The sequence below is a fragment of the Mercenaria mercenaria genome, chromosome 2, assembly GCF_021730395.1.
Source record: "Mercenaria mercenaria strain notata chromosome 2, MADL_Memer_1, whole genome shotgun sequence".
Taxonomy (NCBI): domain Eukaryota; kingdom Metazoa; phylum Mollusca; class Bivalvia; order Venerida; family Veneridae; genus Mercenaria; species Mercenaria mercenaria.
In genome coordinates, this window is record NC_069362.1 from 7,863,694 (window position 1) to 7,880,828 (window position 17,135).

The 17,135-nt window shown below is 36.3% G+C and overlaps 1 protein-coding gene across 1 annotated transcript in view; it reads left to right on the forward strand.

Annotated features, from left to right (window-relative positions):
- The window catches only part of LOC123563118 (sorting nexin-8-like), a 49,843-nt gene that overhangs the window by 21,486 nt on the left and 11,222 nt on the right, over window positions 1-17,135 (forward strand). Inside the window, exons 3-8 of the mRNA XM_045355716.2 lie at window positions 960-1,092; window positions 1,399-1,592; window positions 3,637-3,754; window positions 8,165-8,286; window positions 9,678-9,758; window positions 13,102-13,262. Coding sequence (XP_045211651.1) covers window positions 960-1,092; window positions 1,399-1,592; window positions 3,637-3,754; window positions 8,165-8,286; window positions 9,678-9,758; window positions 13,102-13,262 — 809 coding nt within the window. The remainder of the gene's footprint in view (window positions 1-959; window positions 1,093-1,398; window positions 1,593-3,636; window positions 3,755-8,164; window positions 8,287-9,677; window positions 9,759-13,101; window positions 13,263-17,135) is intronic.

A 17,135-nucleotide genomic window follows, 5' to 3' on the forward strand; every position in this document is an offset into this window, starting at 1 on the left:
GTGCAGATTGTTTGGCTGTGATCGACTTTTGGGCAAAAGGACCACCATTTTTACTTACAGAATTGTGTCAGGAAAACATTTTAAAATTTTAATCACTTGGTACTCAGCATTAAGAGGATAGCACTGAGGATTTTTCAATTTGATGTCAGTGTTATGTGACTGGTTAGGGTATCATAGCACATCTATGGCATATTATTCCAGTGAAGCAGCACTATAAAGCTGGGCATTGTGCTCCCTGCTACAAGTAGACACGGTCGTTTATATGAAACACATCGTTGAAAAAGACGCTAAACCCAAACACATACGCACACACTGTGTTAGTATTAAGTCCCGAAGCAAATTCAGTTTATGACAACTCACAGCTATAGGAGTTGTCTTAATTCACATATTTTGATGACTTCTTCTACTTGTCATTCGCAGCACGTTGGTGAATACCGGGTGGCTGTGTAGACATAGCGATATTGCATGGTGCTGTGGTTCGTTAAGAGAGTGCCAATGGCCCAGCACCTCTGTCTTCAACTCTCTAGGTTTCTTTTGGGGTTACCTCACCCTTAGTTCCGAGATAAAACCCTATCCTGGGAACACAGGAGCTATTTGTCCCATAGCTGGGGGTCTGTTCATAGGCATCAGGGCGTGTCCACACACCGGTGGGCCTGGCATGCCACATGTCTGGGGGCAGACCTCCTCCGAGTCCTCTGCAGTTCTACCTGAGGCCGCAAGGTGCTCAGTTACCGTGTGGCGCCAACTCGGAGGCACTGCAAAAGGGCTTGTCTGCAGAGAGGCTGTGTACTGGCAGGGAAGACTTACGCACTCGGCTCCTTTTTCACCAGAGGGCTAGCCAGCGGTGGAGGCTGAAAACGGAAGGTGACAAGCACACATCACACAGCACACCACACTTGACGCATCAGCAGACCAATTGCCACACATTTTGATGACTGAGTGATATTTATATATTTCAGATATGGGAAGCAGTTGATAGTAAGCAAGGGTTTCTGACAAGGAATGGGTTATATAAAGCATTAGCATTGACAGCATTGGCACAACAAGGGAAAAACATTAATGACAAACTGCTGGAAACATTCTCGGGTCAAGGTCAGTATCATACTTCCAAGTTAAGTTTATTCGCTATGTTACATGTTCCCGAAGGGAAACATTTTGTAACCACCTTCTATCAATGTGTATCTTAGTATTGGCCAAAATGCTATATGTCTCGACTGTAAATTATTCCATCCTCAGATAATAGTCTGTTTAGTCTTAAATTTATCAAGAATGTATGTAGTATCTACTACTTCTAGTTATACTCTTTAGTGTTTCATTAAAATTACATGCAGTTCTTTTGTAAGAAATAAGGTTGTTTTAAATACTTTCCCTGACTGTTATTTGTTTTATACTGAACAGAGTTGCCAAAGCCAACATTAGGTGATCTATCAGACTTACGATCAGCCAGTGTCCGACTGAGACGAGAAAAGTCACCAAATGTCCTTGGATTTGCATATAATGAGCTGCTAGAGCTTGATACAGTCAAAGTTGAACTCCTGCCAGAAAAGAAAGGCCTTATCTTAAAACATGTGGAATATGAAGTTACTAGTCAGGTATACATGTTACAACTTAAATTATTGTATTGTTTAAAAATTAATGATCATTTATTGCACCAAAGCTTTGTGCTGAAAGTGAAGGAATGCCAAACCATTCATAAGTTGATTTTATATTTAATCAATCATCTAGCGATTCATAATGCTGAAAGAATTTTCAAAACTGGACCAGTATTCAAAAAGGAACAGCATTTTGTAATTTAAGAAAAAAGGTACCAGCAGTAAAATTTTAGTATTATGACACTTAATAATTTAATTAGCAATTTGAAAATAACTGTTGAAAAATATTATTATCTGTAGGTTCTCTTGTTTAAGTAAATAAAGTAAAAAATTCTACTGGCTTAAACATATGCATGTCTGTCACCAAGTCACATATTTGGCGGTTTAAGACTAACATGAATACAAATATGTTTTTAAGAGATGCAAAGCGACAACGTTGAAACTGAAACCTGAAACTGAAACTGCTTTATTTGATTAAAGGCCTTATTTTACACATAAATATTCACTGGCGTTGTACATTAAATTAAAAAAAGAAAAATTATGATAAAATATATACATAATGGTATCAAACAATGAAACACGACATATTTGACAAAATTACTGTACAGTGCAAATTACAATGTTACGTAGATACAATGATTTTCTAATTACATAGATGCAAAGCGACAACGTTACGTAGATGCAATGATTTTCTATTTACAGAGATGCAAAGCGACAACGTTACGTAGATACAATGATTTTCTAATTACAGAGATGCAAAGCAACAACGTTACGTAGATGCAATGATTTTCTTTTTACAGAGATGCAAAGCAACAACGTTACGTAGATACAATGATTTTCTTTTTACAGAGATACAAAACAACAACGTTACGTAGATACAAAGCAACAACGTTACGTAGATACAATGATTTTCTTTTCACAGAGATGCAAAGCGACAACGTTACGTAGATACAATGATTTTCTTTTCACAGAGATGCAAAGCGACAACGTTACGTAGATACAATGATTTTCTTTTCACAGAGATGCAAAGCGACAACGTTACGTAGATACAATGATTTTCTTTTCACAGAGATGCAAGCGACAACGTTACGTAGATACAATGATTTCTTTTCACAGAGATGCAAAGCGACAACGTTACGTAGATACAATGATTTTCTTTTCACAGAGATGCAAAGCGACAACGTTTACGTAGATACAATGATTTTCTTTTCACAGAGATGCAAAGCGACAACGTTACGTAGATACAATGATTTTCTTTTCACAGAGATGCAAAGCGACAACGTTACGTAGATACAATGATTTCTTTTCACAGAGATGCAAAGCGACAACGTTACGTAGATACAATGATTTTCTTTTCACAGAGATGCAAAGCGACAACGTTACGTAGATACAATGATTTTCTTTTCACAGAGATGCAAAGCGACAACGTTAGTAGATACAATGATTTTCTTTTCACAGAGATGCAAGCGACAACGTTACGTAGATACAATGATTTTCTTTTCACAGAGATGCAAAGCGACAACGTTACGTAGATACAATGATTTTCTTTTCACAGAGATGCAAAGCGACAACGTTACGTAGATACAATGATTTTCTTTTCACAGAGATGCAAAGCGACAACGTTACGTAGATACAATGATTTTCTTTTCACAGGATGCAAAGCGACAACGTTACGTAGATACAATGATTTTCTTTTCACAGAGATGCAAAGCGCAACGTTTACGTAGATACAATGATTTTCTTTTCACAGAGATACAAAGCGACAACGTTACGTAGATACAATGATTTTCTTTTCACAGAGATACAAAGCAACAACGTTACGTAGATACAATGATTTTCTAATGACAGAGATACAAAGCAACAACGTTACGTAGATACAATGATTTTCTTTTCACAGAGATACAAAGCAACAACGTTACGTAGATACAATGATTTTCTAATGACAGAGATACAAAGCAACAACGTTACGTAGATACAATGATTTTCTTTTCACAGAGATACAAAGCAACAACGTTACGTAGATATAATGATTTTCTTTTTACAGAGATACAAAGCAACAACGTTACGTAGATATAATGATTTTCTAGCATTTCATGAGCTCCTGTTAATGAGATTCCCATACAGATCCATTCCAAGACTACCACCTAAGAAAATGATGGGAGGTTAGTAATATCTACTTCAGCATGTTATATTCAGTAAGGTTAGGCATTATGGTGAAATTTTACCATAAAAAGACATTACTGTGATCACTTGATATCCGTCGTCTGTCGTCAGTTTGCACTTAGCTTGTGTATGCAATAGATGCTGCATTTTTTACTTGATCTTCATGAAATTTGATCAGAATGACCGCTTAATGAAATCTAGGTCAAGTTCAAATATTGGTCCTCTTTGGTCAAAAACTAGGTCACTACATCAAATGTGTATGCAATAGAGGCTGCATTTTACAAAGGATCTTCATGAAATTTGATAAGGATGTTTGCCTTGATGAAGTCTAGGTCAGGTTTGAATATGGGTCATTTGGGGTCAAAAACTAGGTCACAAGGTCAAATCAAAGAAAAATCATGTGTATAATAATAATAACAATAATAATTATAATGACTTTATCTATTGAGGCAACACTATTAGGCATGCCCAATCTTCCAAGTGGGCCTCAAAATTATGTACAATATTTACAAATAGATTTCAAATACAAATTAGACAATAGCATGATTACAACATTCTAAGCATATCTTATGTTGTTCATTTTCCAGTTTGTTAAATAGGATCTTTTGAACTGCTCAAGACTGTTAGAATTTTTTATTTCAAGAGGTAATGTGTTCCAGATTTTTGGTCCCGAGTATTCAAGGGATTTTCTGTACAGTTCTAAGTTTGGTTAAGGTACTTCAAGACATTTATTTGATTCTGATCTTAAATTAATGTAAGGATTATGTACAAATTTAAATTTACTTTGAAGATAGGATGGACTAAGATTGTTAATTGATTTAAAGACTAAAATTGCTTTCTTATAATGCAGCTGTTCATTGAATTTCATCCAGTTCAGCTCTTTAAACAAATCTTCAGATGGAAAATCAAAATGATGTATGCAATAGGAGCTGAATTTTTAACTGGATCTTCATGAAATTTCATCAGAATGTTTGTCTTGATATGAAGTTTAGGTCAAGTTTAAATATGGGTCATCTGGGGTCAAAAACTAGGTCACAAGGTCAAATCAAAGAAAAAACGTGTATGCAATAGGAGCTGCATTTTAATTGGATCTTCATGAAATTTCATCAGAATGTTTGTCTTGATGAAGTCTAGGTCAGGTTTGAATATGGGTCATCTGGGGTCAAAAACTAGGTCACAAGGTCAAATCAAAGAAAAACCATGTGTATGCAATAGGAGCTGCATTTTTCACTTGATATTCATGAAATTTGATCAGATGTTTGTCTTGATGAAGTCTAGGTCTAATCAGATATGGGTCATCAAAAACTAGGTCACCTGGTCGAATAAAAGCAAAACCATTTGTATGCAATAGGGACTGCATTTTTCACTGAATATTTGTGGAATTTGATCAGAATGTTTGTCTTGATGAAAGCTAAGTTAAGTTCAAAATGGGTAATCTGTGGTCAAAATGTAGGTCACCTGGTCAAATCAAAGAAAAACTGTGTGTGTGCAATAGGGGCTGCAATTTACACTGGATATTCTTGAAATTTGATAGAAACGATCTTCTTGATTAAGTCTAGGTCAGGTTTGAATATGAGTCATCTGTTGTCAAAAACTAGGTCACTCAGTCACATCAAAGAAAAACTTAATGTGTGCAATAGGGGCTACATTTTTCACTGGATATTCATGAAATTTAATCAGGATTATTGCCACGATGAAGTCTAGGTGAATTTCGATTATAGGTCAACTGAGGTCAAAAACTAGCTCACTAGGTCAAATCAAAGAAAAATCTTGTGTATACAATAGGGGCTGCATTTTACACAAGAGATTCATGAAATTTAATCAGATTGTTTGTCTTATTTAACAGATATCAGTTGTTATCTTGAATAATTTTACCGTGACCTACTGACCTAGTTTTTTGTTTTTTAAGCTTTGGCAAAGAAATTTGTTCAAGCAAGCAACTAAACTCAGGCCCTCTTGTTTCAGATTATTATATAATTTATTCTATACATGTGGAGGTTGTTTGGTTACAGATGGCATTTATAAGTACCCATGCGGTGGTCAGCAGTTATAGAAGGGATGATTCAAGCTTTTGCAGGTTACATAAGGATCCTACATGTATATCTGAAAGGTGTATTATCAGATTTGTGAACTCCACGACCCCAAAGTCTACAGGGCTTGAGCTAGCGGGCGACTAGTGCAAGATAGTCACTTTGGAGCTCCCTATTTTGCTCTATAATCAAACATCAAATGGAAATTCAAGTCACCTGATTTTTTTTATCCACATTTTCCTAATTACCCATTATCAGCCTGTTGACACTTCTAATTCTAATACACAATGGAATAATTTAAGCTCAGCTTACTTCAGATATATGTGAAATTTTCTAGAGAAGTGTGAAGGTGATTATATCTTGACACTTGTTTATTAACTGATTGTTTGATGTAGTAAGCAATAGGGCTTTATATAACATTAACATATACATACATTCTCTTTTGACCTTTTCAAAAAGTATCTTATCTGGCACAATTTCATTAAATCCACATAATTTTTTCTGGTATTTTCAAAAAATGCTGTAAAACATTATACCGACACTTTCTGTGACACCTACAACAGAAATTGGACAACTTTTTCTTTTAATTCATGCCAACTGTAGAGGAATGAAAGGAACATTTGGTTTCATTGCAGTTGACATGTTGATGTATTTAATTCAGGGCAGTGCTATACACATTTAATATTAGAAAAGACAGTGCAATGCTTTTGTGGGCTTTCTTGGTTTAAGTTTTAGTGCAATTAGCACTTAAGTCTTGGTTTCTTTTTTTCTGAGCCAATTTTAGAATATGAAATGTACTTTTTTTGTAAATCTTATTCATTTTGGTTTGGGCACTGATTAGGCCAGACTGAAAAATATACATTGTACATTAGATTCACAAGAATAAGAAAATAGATTCACATTTACATTTTCATAATCAATGAATTTGTTATTTACTTTAAATAAATAGACTAAAACAAAGACAGGAAATTATGTAAAAAAACAGTTTATTTAGTTGTTTTATTTTATTTTATTTTGACTTGCATGTTGTGGCACTAAAATCTCTCCACTTCCCCTAAAATCTCTCCACTCATTCTCCCTAAAACCTTTACTGTTCTCCCCTATCTAGGCTGAGGGAGAAGTGACTTCTCCCTAAAGTCTAAGCCTAGATTAAGCCTTGAAACAACAGAGAAAATAAAACAACACATTTGACTGTAAACTGAGATGATGATTATTTTCATTCATACGTAGGCAAACTTCTCTGTAAAGACAACCATTAGGAAATGAAAAAAAAGTGATCTTTGTTCACAGGTAGTCCCTCAACAGGAAGAGAAAATAATGGCCTTTATCACCATGAGAAGGTGCTGATCAAAATATCAGACTCTTAAGTAACTGTTTTTGCAGTAACTTGGCAGAGCCTCGTTACTGCCAGGTCAGCTACCCTTGAGACAGATATTTCAATCTGCAACTTCAACCAGTGAAAAAATCTTATAATATAATTATGAGAATACAAGTTTGTCGAGAACACATTATGCGAGGATATAATAAGAATTTTTCTCTGGTTGAAGGTGCGGATATGGGTTCAAAACAACAGCAATCACCTTCGAGTGATATTTATATAATAATAAGGAAGGTCTGACTCAATAGTTTTCAGATTATTGTATAACTTCTTCACTACATGGTTACCGAGGACATTTATATGTACCCATGCTGTGGTCAACAGTTATCATAGAAGGGATGACTCAAGCTGTGAAGGTTACATAAGGTTCCTATATGTATATCTGAGAGATGAATAATTATAGGATTGATGAACTCCATGATCCCAAAGAATCAAGAGAATGAAGCAACACTGAGTTGACAGTACTTCTGACTGTAAACTAAGTTGATGATTGTTTTCCTTCAAACCTGTCTGTAACGACAACCCTTGTGAAATGAAAAAGTGGTCTTTGTTGACAGCTAGTCTCACAACACAGATAATTTTACACTGTCTGTGGTTAACCCTTACCATGCTAAATTTCTAGAATGAACTTGTCCATCTTCCAATTTGGACAGTACCATTAGCTGTTAAAAGGGGTGCTAACCACAAAGATACTAACTAAATAGCGGAAGTGCAGATTTTGGATAGACTGCATGGATGTGCAGGCTGATCATGATCTACACTGGTCGCAAAGGCAGAATCAGTCCTGTCTAGCATGATAAGGGTTAATTAGGAAGAGGAAATAGTAGTCTTTATAAACAGGTGGTATTCATAAGAAGGTGGCATGTTGCACTAGTTTGATAGTATAGAAGTTTTTAAGCATGATGTTCAGGCAAAATGAAAATCAACATTGCAGAATGAGTTTGACTTGTTAAAAAATGTTCTTCCATTTTTGATGTTTTACTGAATGATGTATATTTCAGCCAACAGAGAATTTATAGAACAGAGGAGAAAATCATTAAGGCGGTATTTGAACCTTATAGCGAGACACCCACAGATGCACGATGACAAACTAGTCCAGTTCTTTCTCTCATTCAGTGGTTCTGTAAGTCTTTCATAATGTGTCTGAAGCTCGAGCAAATAAACAATAACCAGCAGAATTATAAATGACTGTATTCTTGTAAAAACTTGTATCCCCCTGATACATTGATTGAAAGCCTAGACACTTATTATAAGTAAAGAATGGAGAAAGCGTTTTCTTCAGTAAATAAATATTTTGTTATTACGAGATTTCACGAGATTTCACTCTTTCCCAATTCTTTTGAGAGTTTCAGATCTATTTTATACTGTTTGTTTGATTTTTCAACAGTATTTCAGTTATTTAACAGTTGGCAGTTAACCTAACCAGTGTTCCTGGATTCTGTACTATTATAAATCTGTTCTCTGCAAGTAACTGCCAACTTACCCACACTAATCAGAGGACAAATGATTTCAGACACAATATCTTTTATCAAATTGTCATGTAGAACATGTACCTTGCCTGGGGATCGAACTGAAGACCATGCAAACCATAAATCTGCCCTCTCCCTATTGAGCTAAATGGGAGGGGGTTTTTTTACTCTGTAAATTGTATAATATTTGAAATGATTTGAGCCGTGCCATGAGAAAACAAGCATAGTGGGTGTGCGACCAGCATGGATCCAGACCAGCCTGCGCATCCGCGCAGTCTGGTCAGGATCCATGCTGTTCGCTTTTAAAGCCTACTGCAATTAGAGAAACCATTAGCGAACAGCATGGATCCTGACCAGACTGCGCGGATGCGCAGGCTGGTCTGGATCCATGCTGGTCGCAAACCCACTATGTTGATTTTCACATGGCACGGCTCATTTTATTTTGGCGAATTTTCATGAAAAACACCAAATCAAATATGGAATTCAAAATGTTTGTGAATATTTGCATTGTCACACTGAGTCCTAAAACCCAAACACTCACAGGTTGTGACTTCTTAACAATGCTTATGAGACTGCTAACCATAGAATCAATAAAACTTTTAAGCATACATGTATGTCAAAATTACTCACTCTATATACCTTTTTTGTGGTGGTGGGTTGGTGATTCAGAGTCAGCAACCTTAACCGCTCGGCCACAGTGGGCCATGGATCTGGATACACTTTCAAAATTCTGAAACATATGGAAACATCCTTCAGGCATAGGATAAGTGGAAATTAGTGAGGTAGCCCTGAAATTTGTGATGTGATCATAACTTCTGTTGTAAGTTACTGAAAAAGTGTACCAATACAATGTATACCATCCTATTATAACAACACAATTTTACAAGGAAAATGCTATGTAATGATTTATCACTACAACACCCTAACCCATGACCAGCTGGTTTCAAAATACAAAAGATAATGAACATTACATTTAGATCAAGTAAGCTTTATTCCATGGCAGAAAGCAATTCAAGCTTTAAGAGTTGTAATATCTTAATTCCAGGATGTGCAGCATAAAATACGAGAGACATTCAGGGGTATACCAGATGAATTTATGACCAGTAACTTAGCAAGCAGAGCAAAGGTAAGAGTTGAGAAAACATTATTTTGCCAAGATTTTTACGGCCACGCTTTTAAGACCAGAAAGGAATCATATTGTTTGAACTGTCTGTCTGTCAATTAGTCTTTTCATTTTGTCTGTCTAACTTTGTATACATCATCTGCATGATGTGGGCATATACATATTTTTGGGACTTATATGTCAGATTATATTTATTAATGCCCCGCCGTGGCGGAGGGATTATAGGAATGGTCTGCGTCCGTCTGTCCGTCCGTCTGTCCGCATGTCTGTCCTTCCGTCCGTAACAAAATCGTGTCCGGTCTGTATCTCCTAAACCCCTTGAAGGATTTTCATGAAACTTGGGTCAAATAATCACCTCATCAAGACGATGTGCAGAACTCATGAGTCAGCCTTGTCGGTTTAAGGTCAAGGTCACAACTCAAGGTCGAAGGTTTGAGCCTGCCATTTTGTGTCCGCTCTATATCTCCTAAACCCCTTGAAGGAATTTTATAAAACTTGGGTCAAATGATCACCTCATCAAGACGATGTGCAGAACCCATGAGTCAGCCATGCCAGCTCAAGGTCACAACTCAAGGTCAAAGGTTTGAGCCTTCCATTTTGTGTCTGTTCTATATCTCTTAAACCCCTTGAAGGAATTTTATAAAACTTGGGTCAAATGGTCACCTCATCAAGAGGATGTGCAGAACCCATGAGTCAGTCATGCTGGCTCAAGGTCAAGGTCACAGCTTAGGGTCTAAGGTTTGAGCCTTCCATTTTGTGTCCGCTTTCCTAAACCCCTTGAAGGATTTTCATCAAACTTGGGTCAAACGATCACCTCATCAAGGCGATGTGCAGAACTTATGAGTCAGTCATGTCAGCTCAAGGTCAAGGTCACAACTGAAGGTCAAATGTTTGAGCCTTCCATTTCGTGTCCGCTCTATATCTCCTAAACCCCTTGATGGAATTTTATAAAACTTTGGTCAAATGATTACCTCATCAGAACGATATGCAGAAATTATGAGTCAACCATGCCAGCTCAAGGTCAAGGTCACAACTAAGGGTCGAAGGTTTGAGCCTCCATTTGGTGTCCACTCTGTATCTCCTAAACCCCTTGAAGGATTTTCATCAAACTTTGGTCAAATGATCACCTCATCAAAAACTCATGAGTCAGCCATGTCAACTGAAGGTCAAGGTCACAACTGAAGGTCAAAAGTTTCAGCTCTGTATCTCCTAAACCCCTTGAAGGATTTTCATGAAACTTTGGTCAAATGATCACCTCATCAAGGCGTTGTGCAGAATTCATGAGTCAGCCATGTCAGTTCAAGGTCAAGGTCACAGCTAAAATCAAAGGTTTACCCTTTCACTATCCATAGCAGTGGCGGGGGATTTAGCTGTCTTTCAGACTGCCTTGTTTTGTCAGAACTATACCCATTTTAACATTTTGCTTAAGTTTTGCATGTTAGCATTTTTCTCAGGACTTACTTGTCAATGACCAGGTAGTTTCAGACTCTTAACATTTCTTTTGCATCATGATCATAAGACCTCATTTAGCAAGTTTCATAACTCTGGCTTACATTTTAGCAAAGTAATGCCCCTTTTTCAACTTAAAGTGTTTAGATTAAAATATTTAAATCTACCCTTACCTTTTATCTTGTTACAGCTTTTGTTTGTAAGCTAGTGTTAGATGGTAGTGTTAGATGCTAGTGTTAGATGGTAGTGTTAGATGCTAGTGTTAGATGCTAGTGTTAGATGCTAGTGTTAGATGGTAGTGTTAGATGGTAGTGTTAGATGGTAGTGTTAGATGCTAGTGTTAGATGCTAGTGTTAGATGCTAGTGTTAGATGATAGTGTTAGATGGTAGTGTTAGATGCTAGTGTTAGATGCTAGTGTTAGATGCTAGTGTTAGATTGTAGTGTTAGATTGTAGTGTTAGATGCTAGTGTTAGATGCTAGTGTTAGATGCTAGTGTTAGATGCTAGTGTTAGATGCTAGTGTTAGATGGTAGTGTTAGATGGTGGTGTTAGATGGTGGTGTTAGATGGAAGAGCTTCAAATATTTTGGTCTTGTTTTGAATCTTTACACTATTACAACTACATTCATTTTGTATTTTGTTGACTCAGTCCTCGATCCAGTTTATCATCAAGTGCACATGTGCATATTTTTTGGAGTTTCTCTGATTTAAGCCCACTTTATTCCCTGGATTACCTTAGTCCTCAGCTGTTCATAAAGTTTCCATCCTAATTAACATTCTTAATTGTCAAGATAAAGTTGATATGGATATGTTATCAGGAGTTTCAGTTTTGAGTTAGCCCCTTTTCAGATTTCATATTGTTATTCCATCAAGAATATTTTGGTTGCATTTGTTGCAGTACAATGTTGATACATTCTTGTTTTTAAGGTTTTCTAGTCTTAATTGTCAAGACTGTTAGGCAATGCTGCCTTGTAAGCCAAACAAAATCACACTTTGTTAATGAAACCTGTTGCTATGATTACCAAGATTAATCAGCAGGATGACTGATCTAAATGTGTGTGAGATGTTATTTCCATAGTTTAAGCAGTGTTTAGGGTTTTTTTCATGGTGTTGCGACTTTAGTTATTCAGAGTGCATTAGCACTTGTCTAACTTGACAACAAGTTGTGTCAGAAATGTCTGTCACATTAGAGAGGTTTGTATGCTAGAGCAAGTCATATAGAATATAGCTTCTTGAAACATGTCTCACCAAATGTTCAAGGGAAACATTGTTTCTTGTCTGTCTGTCTGTCTGTGTCTGTCCGTCCGTCCGTCCGTCCATCCATCCATCCATCCATTTATCTACCTATCTGTCTCCAAAAAATCATATCTGCTTTGTATCCTTTTACTGTTTTAAAGGATTTTCAAACAAATTGGCACAAAAAGTTGCCAAAATGAGACAAAATACATCTTTCAGTAATGATATATCCCTGATGATGGGCTAATGTGGCTTAGAACTAGATTGATTTTAAATAAAGTTATTATGTTCCAGTGTTTTGCCGTGTATTCCACCATTTTATGAATTTTGAGTAAGTCAAGTCAATGTTTTAAGTTCAATTGGGCAGGATCTTTTGTCCATTTTGTATCTTTATTACCATTGTTGTTTCTATTACTGAATTACTATTTCCCTGAAAAATTGCAGAAATGATGCAGAAAACTTTATAAAAACTAAAATCTTTTGCATACTGTAAACCGAGTTTATAAATTCAATTGTTTGGTACATCTCATTGAATAAGCATTTGAATACAAATGTTACAACATAATTATTTAAACATGTGTTTACTACTTTCACAGACGAGCAAAATCGCGGATTCAATGCTGTTTCTTGCAGTTTTATTTTACTGAACTAATACTTTTCAGGAATTGGTTCCCATGGATACTCAAACACAGATAAGCAATAGCAAAGATCACATAAAAATGTTATACAATAGTTTATCAAAGTTAAAAGATATCACAGAGAGAATGGTACTACGTGCGACTGGTTATGCAAGTGATATGTTACAATTTGGCAGGGAACTAAGGTATTCAGTCTTGATTCTGAACACTTTAAAGACATATTTCTGTGTATAAACAGTACTGCTTGTTTGGTTAAAATACGTAGGACACTCTTTAATGAATAGATAGTACGTCAAAACCTGATTTTGTATGGCACTAAAAAGCTAGATGTTTTTTTAAAAACAAATGACTGTTTAAATTTTGATTTAATTGTGAATGAAGCTTTAATATTCAAGGCTGGTTAAATACATTTGATTAGAATTTTCTACATTTCAAGTTAATATCTAACGATAGAATATTTGAGTGAAAAAATGTGCATGGTGTCTCTTACACCAGTATATTTTAGATTAATTTTATCACTTAAAGACTTGTTTTTGCTGCTAGTGTAATTGCTGCCTGTATTTAGCTTGCTTTTTAGCTCACCTGAGCACGAAGTGCTCAAGGTGAGCTTTTATGACCGGTCATTGACGTGCGTGTTGGCGTGCATCGTCAGTTGCGTGTCATCCGTCAACATTTGTCTTGTGGACACTCTAGAGGCCATAGATGTGACCCAATCTTTATGAAACTTGGTCAGAATGTTTGTCTTGATGATCTTAGGTCAGATTCGAAACTGGGTCATGTGGGGTCGGAAACTAGTTCAGTAGGCTAGATCAAAGGAAAAGCTTGTGAACACTCTAGAGGCCACAGTTGTGACCCAATCTTTATGAAACTTGGTCAGAATGTTTGTCTTGATGATCTCTAGGTCAAGTTTGAATCTGGGTCATGTGGGGTCAAAAACTAGATCACCTGGTCAAATGAAAGGAAAAGCTTGTGAACACTCTAGACGCCACAGTTGTGACTCAGTTTTTTTAAACTTAGTAAGAATGTTTGTCTCGATGATCTCTAAGTCAAGTTTGAAACTGGGTCTTGTGGGGTCAAAAGTTAGGTCACAAGGCCAGATCAAAGGAAAATCTTGTTAACACTCTTAGAGACCACAATTTTAGTTCGCAACTCATAAGAATTTGTCAGAGTGTTTGTCTTGAATACCTCTAGGTCAAAAAAAAGTTCGAATCTGGGTCATTAGGGGTCAAAAACTAGGTCATCTGCTCAAATCAAAGGAAAAGCTTTTAAACACTAGAGGCCATAGTTATAACTCTTTATGAAACTTGGTCAGAATGTTTGTCTTGATGATCTCTAAGTCAAGTTAGAAACTGGGACATGTGGGGTCAAAAACTAGGTCACAAGGCCAGATCAACGGAAAATCTTGTTAACACTCTAGAGTCCACAGAGTAAGTTTGAAACTAATGAGAATTGGTCAGCATGTTTGTCTTAGTGACCTATAGGTCAAGTTCGAATCTGGGTCATGTGGGGTCAGAAGCTAGGTCATCTGGTCAAATCAAAGGAAAAGCTTGATAACACTCTAGAGGCCAAATTTATAACCATACCTTCTTGAAACTTGGTCAAAATGTTTATCTTGATGATCTTTAGCCCAAGTTCGAATCTGGTTCATCTGGGGTCAAAAGCTAGGTCGCCTATTAAAATCAAAGAAAAACCTTGCGTATGCAATAGGGGTGCATTTTTCATTTGATGTGCATGAAACTTGGTCAGAATATCTGTCTGCATGAAATCTCGTATTATTTTTAGCTCATCTGATTTTTTGAAAAAAAATGATGAGTTATTGTCATCACTTGAGCGGTTGTCGGCGTCGGCGTCGGCGTTGTCTGGTTAAGTTTTATGTTTAGGTCAGCTTTTCTCCTAAACTATCAAAGCTATTGCTTTGAAACTTGGAAAACTTGTTCACCATCATAAGCTGACCCTGTATAGCAAGAAACATAACTCCATCTTGCTTTTTGCAAGATTTATGGCCCCTTTTGTACTTAGAAAATATCAGATTTCTTGGTTAAGTTTTATGTTTAGGTCAACTTTTCTCCTAAACTATCAAAGCTATTGCTTTGAAACTTGGAATACTTGTTCACCATCATAAGCAGACCCTGTACATCAAGAAACATAACTCGATCTTGCTTTTTGCAAGATTTATTGCCCCTTTTGGACTTAGAAAATCAGTTTTCTTGGTTAAACTTTATGTTTAGGTCAGCTTTTATCCTAAACTATCAAAGCTATTGCTTTAAAACTTGCAACACTTGTTCACCATCATAAGTTGACCCTGTACAGCAAGAAACACAACTCCATCCTGCTTTTTGCAAGATTTATGGCCCCTTTTGGACTTAGAAAATATCAGATTTCTTGGTTAAGTTTTATGTTTAGGTCAACTTTTTCTCTTAAACTATCAAAGCTATTGCTTTGAAACTTGCAACACTTGTTCACCATCATAAGCTGACCCTGTACAGCAAGCAGCATAACTCCATCCTGTTTTTTGCAATAATTATTGCCCCTTTTGGACTTAGAAAATCATTTTCTTGGTTGAATATTATGTTTAAGTAAACTTTCCTCATAAACTATCAAAGCTATTGCTTTAAAACTTGCAACAGTTTTTCACCATCATAAGTGGACACTGAACATCAAGAAACATAACTCTATCCTGCTTTTTGCAAGAATGATGGCCCTTTTTAGACTTAGAAAGTCATGGGTAGGACAATATTTCTATTACACAAAAAAAATCAGATGAGCGTCAGCACCCGCAAGGCGGTGCTCTTGTTTATCTTGGTCATGTGAGGTCAAAAACTAGGTCATCAGGTCAAATTAAAGAATAAGCTTTTTTACACTATAGGGGCCACATTTTTATTCTACCTTCAAAAAACTTGGTCAGAATGTTTGTTATCATGAAGTCATGGATTATTTCAAATCTGGATCATGTGGGATGAAAAACTAGGTCACTAGGTCAAATCAAAGGAAAAGCTTTTATACACTCTATATGCCACTTTTTTGCTCCAATCTTCTCGAAACATTGTCAGAATGTTTGTTTTCATGAAATCTTGAACAAGTACGTGTGGGGTTAAAAACAAGGTCACAAGGTCAAATCAAAGAAAATGCTTGTTTAAACTCAAGAGGCCACATTTTTGGTCCAATCTCAGGTGAGAGGCCTAGGGCCATCTTGGCCCTCTTGTTTCTTATTATATCTGCTAGGTATTTATACTCCCACCAAACATGTTTTAGGGGGGCTATATAGGAGTCATTTTTGTCGCATCATGTTGCATCAAATCGCATCGTGATATCTATTATCTCAGTTACCGTATTACTAAATGGATTTGATTCAAACTTAAAATAGAAGTTCCACCTTATCACCCGCATCATGTGACACAAGGTGCATAACTTTGACACCAATTTTTCATGAATAATGCCCCCTTTTACTAAGTATTTAAGGTTAATTTTGATGCACTTTCACTATTTTAATATCTCAGTTATTTCTAAATGGATTTGATTCAAACTTAAAATAGATGTTCCACCTTATCACCCACATCATGTGACACAAGGTGCATAACTCTGACACCAAATTTTCATGAATTATGCCCCATTTACTTAGAATTTTAGGTAAATTTTAATGCATTTTCACTATATATCATTCTGATTGGCTTAGAGCCAAAGGGAAGTAACCTTTTTTTAACTTTTATACCAAGTTACTTCCCCTTAAATTACAAGAATTAGTCTATTTTTAGAAATTCTATTTTTAGATTTTCAATATTTTAGGTATTTTTCTAACCTTTTTAGCTCACCTGTCACAAAGTGACAAGGTGAGCTTTTGTGATCGCGCGGTGTCCGTCGTCCGTCCGTCCGTGCGTGTGTGCGTGCGTCCGTCCGTAAACTTTTGCTTGTGACCACTCTAGAGGTCACATTTTTCATGGGATCTTTATGAAAGTTGGTCAGAATGTTCATCTTGATGATATCTAGGTCAAGTTCGAAACTGGGTCACATGCCATCAAAAACTTGGTCAGTAGGTCTAAAAATAGAAAAACCTTGTGGCC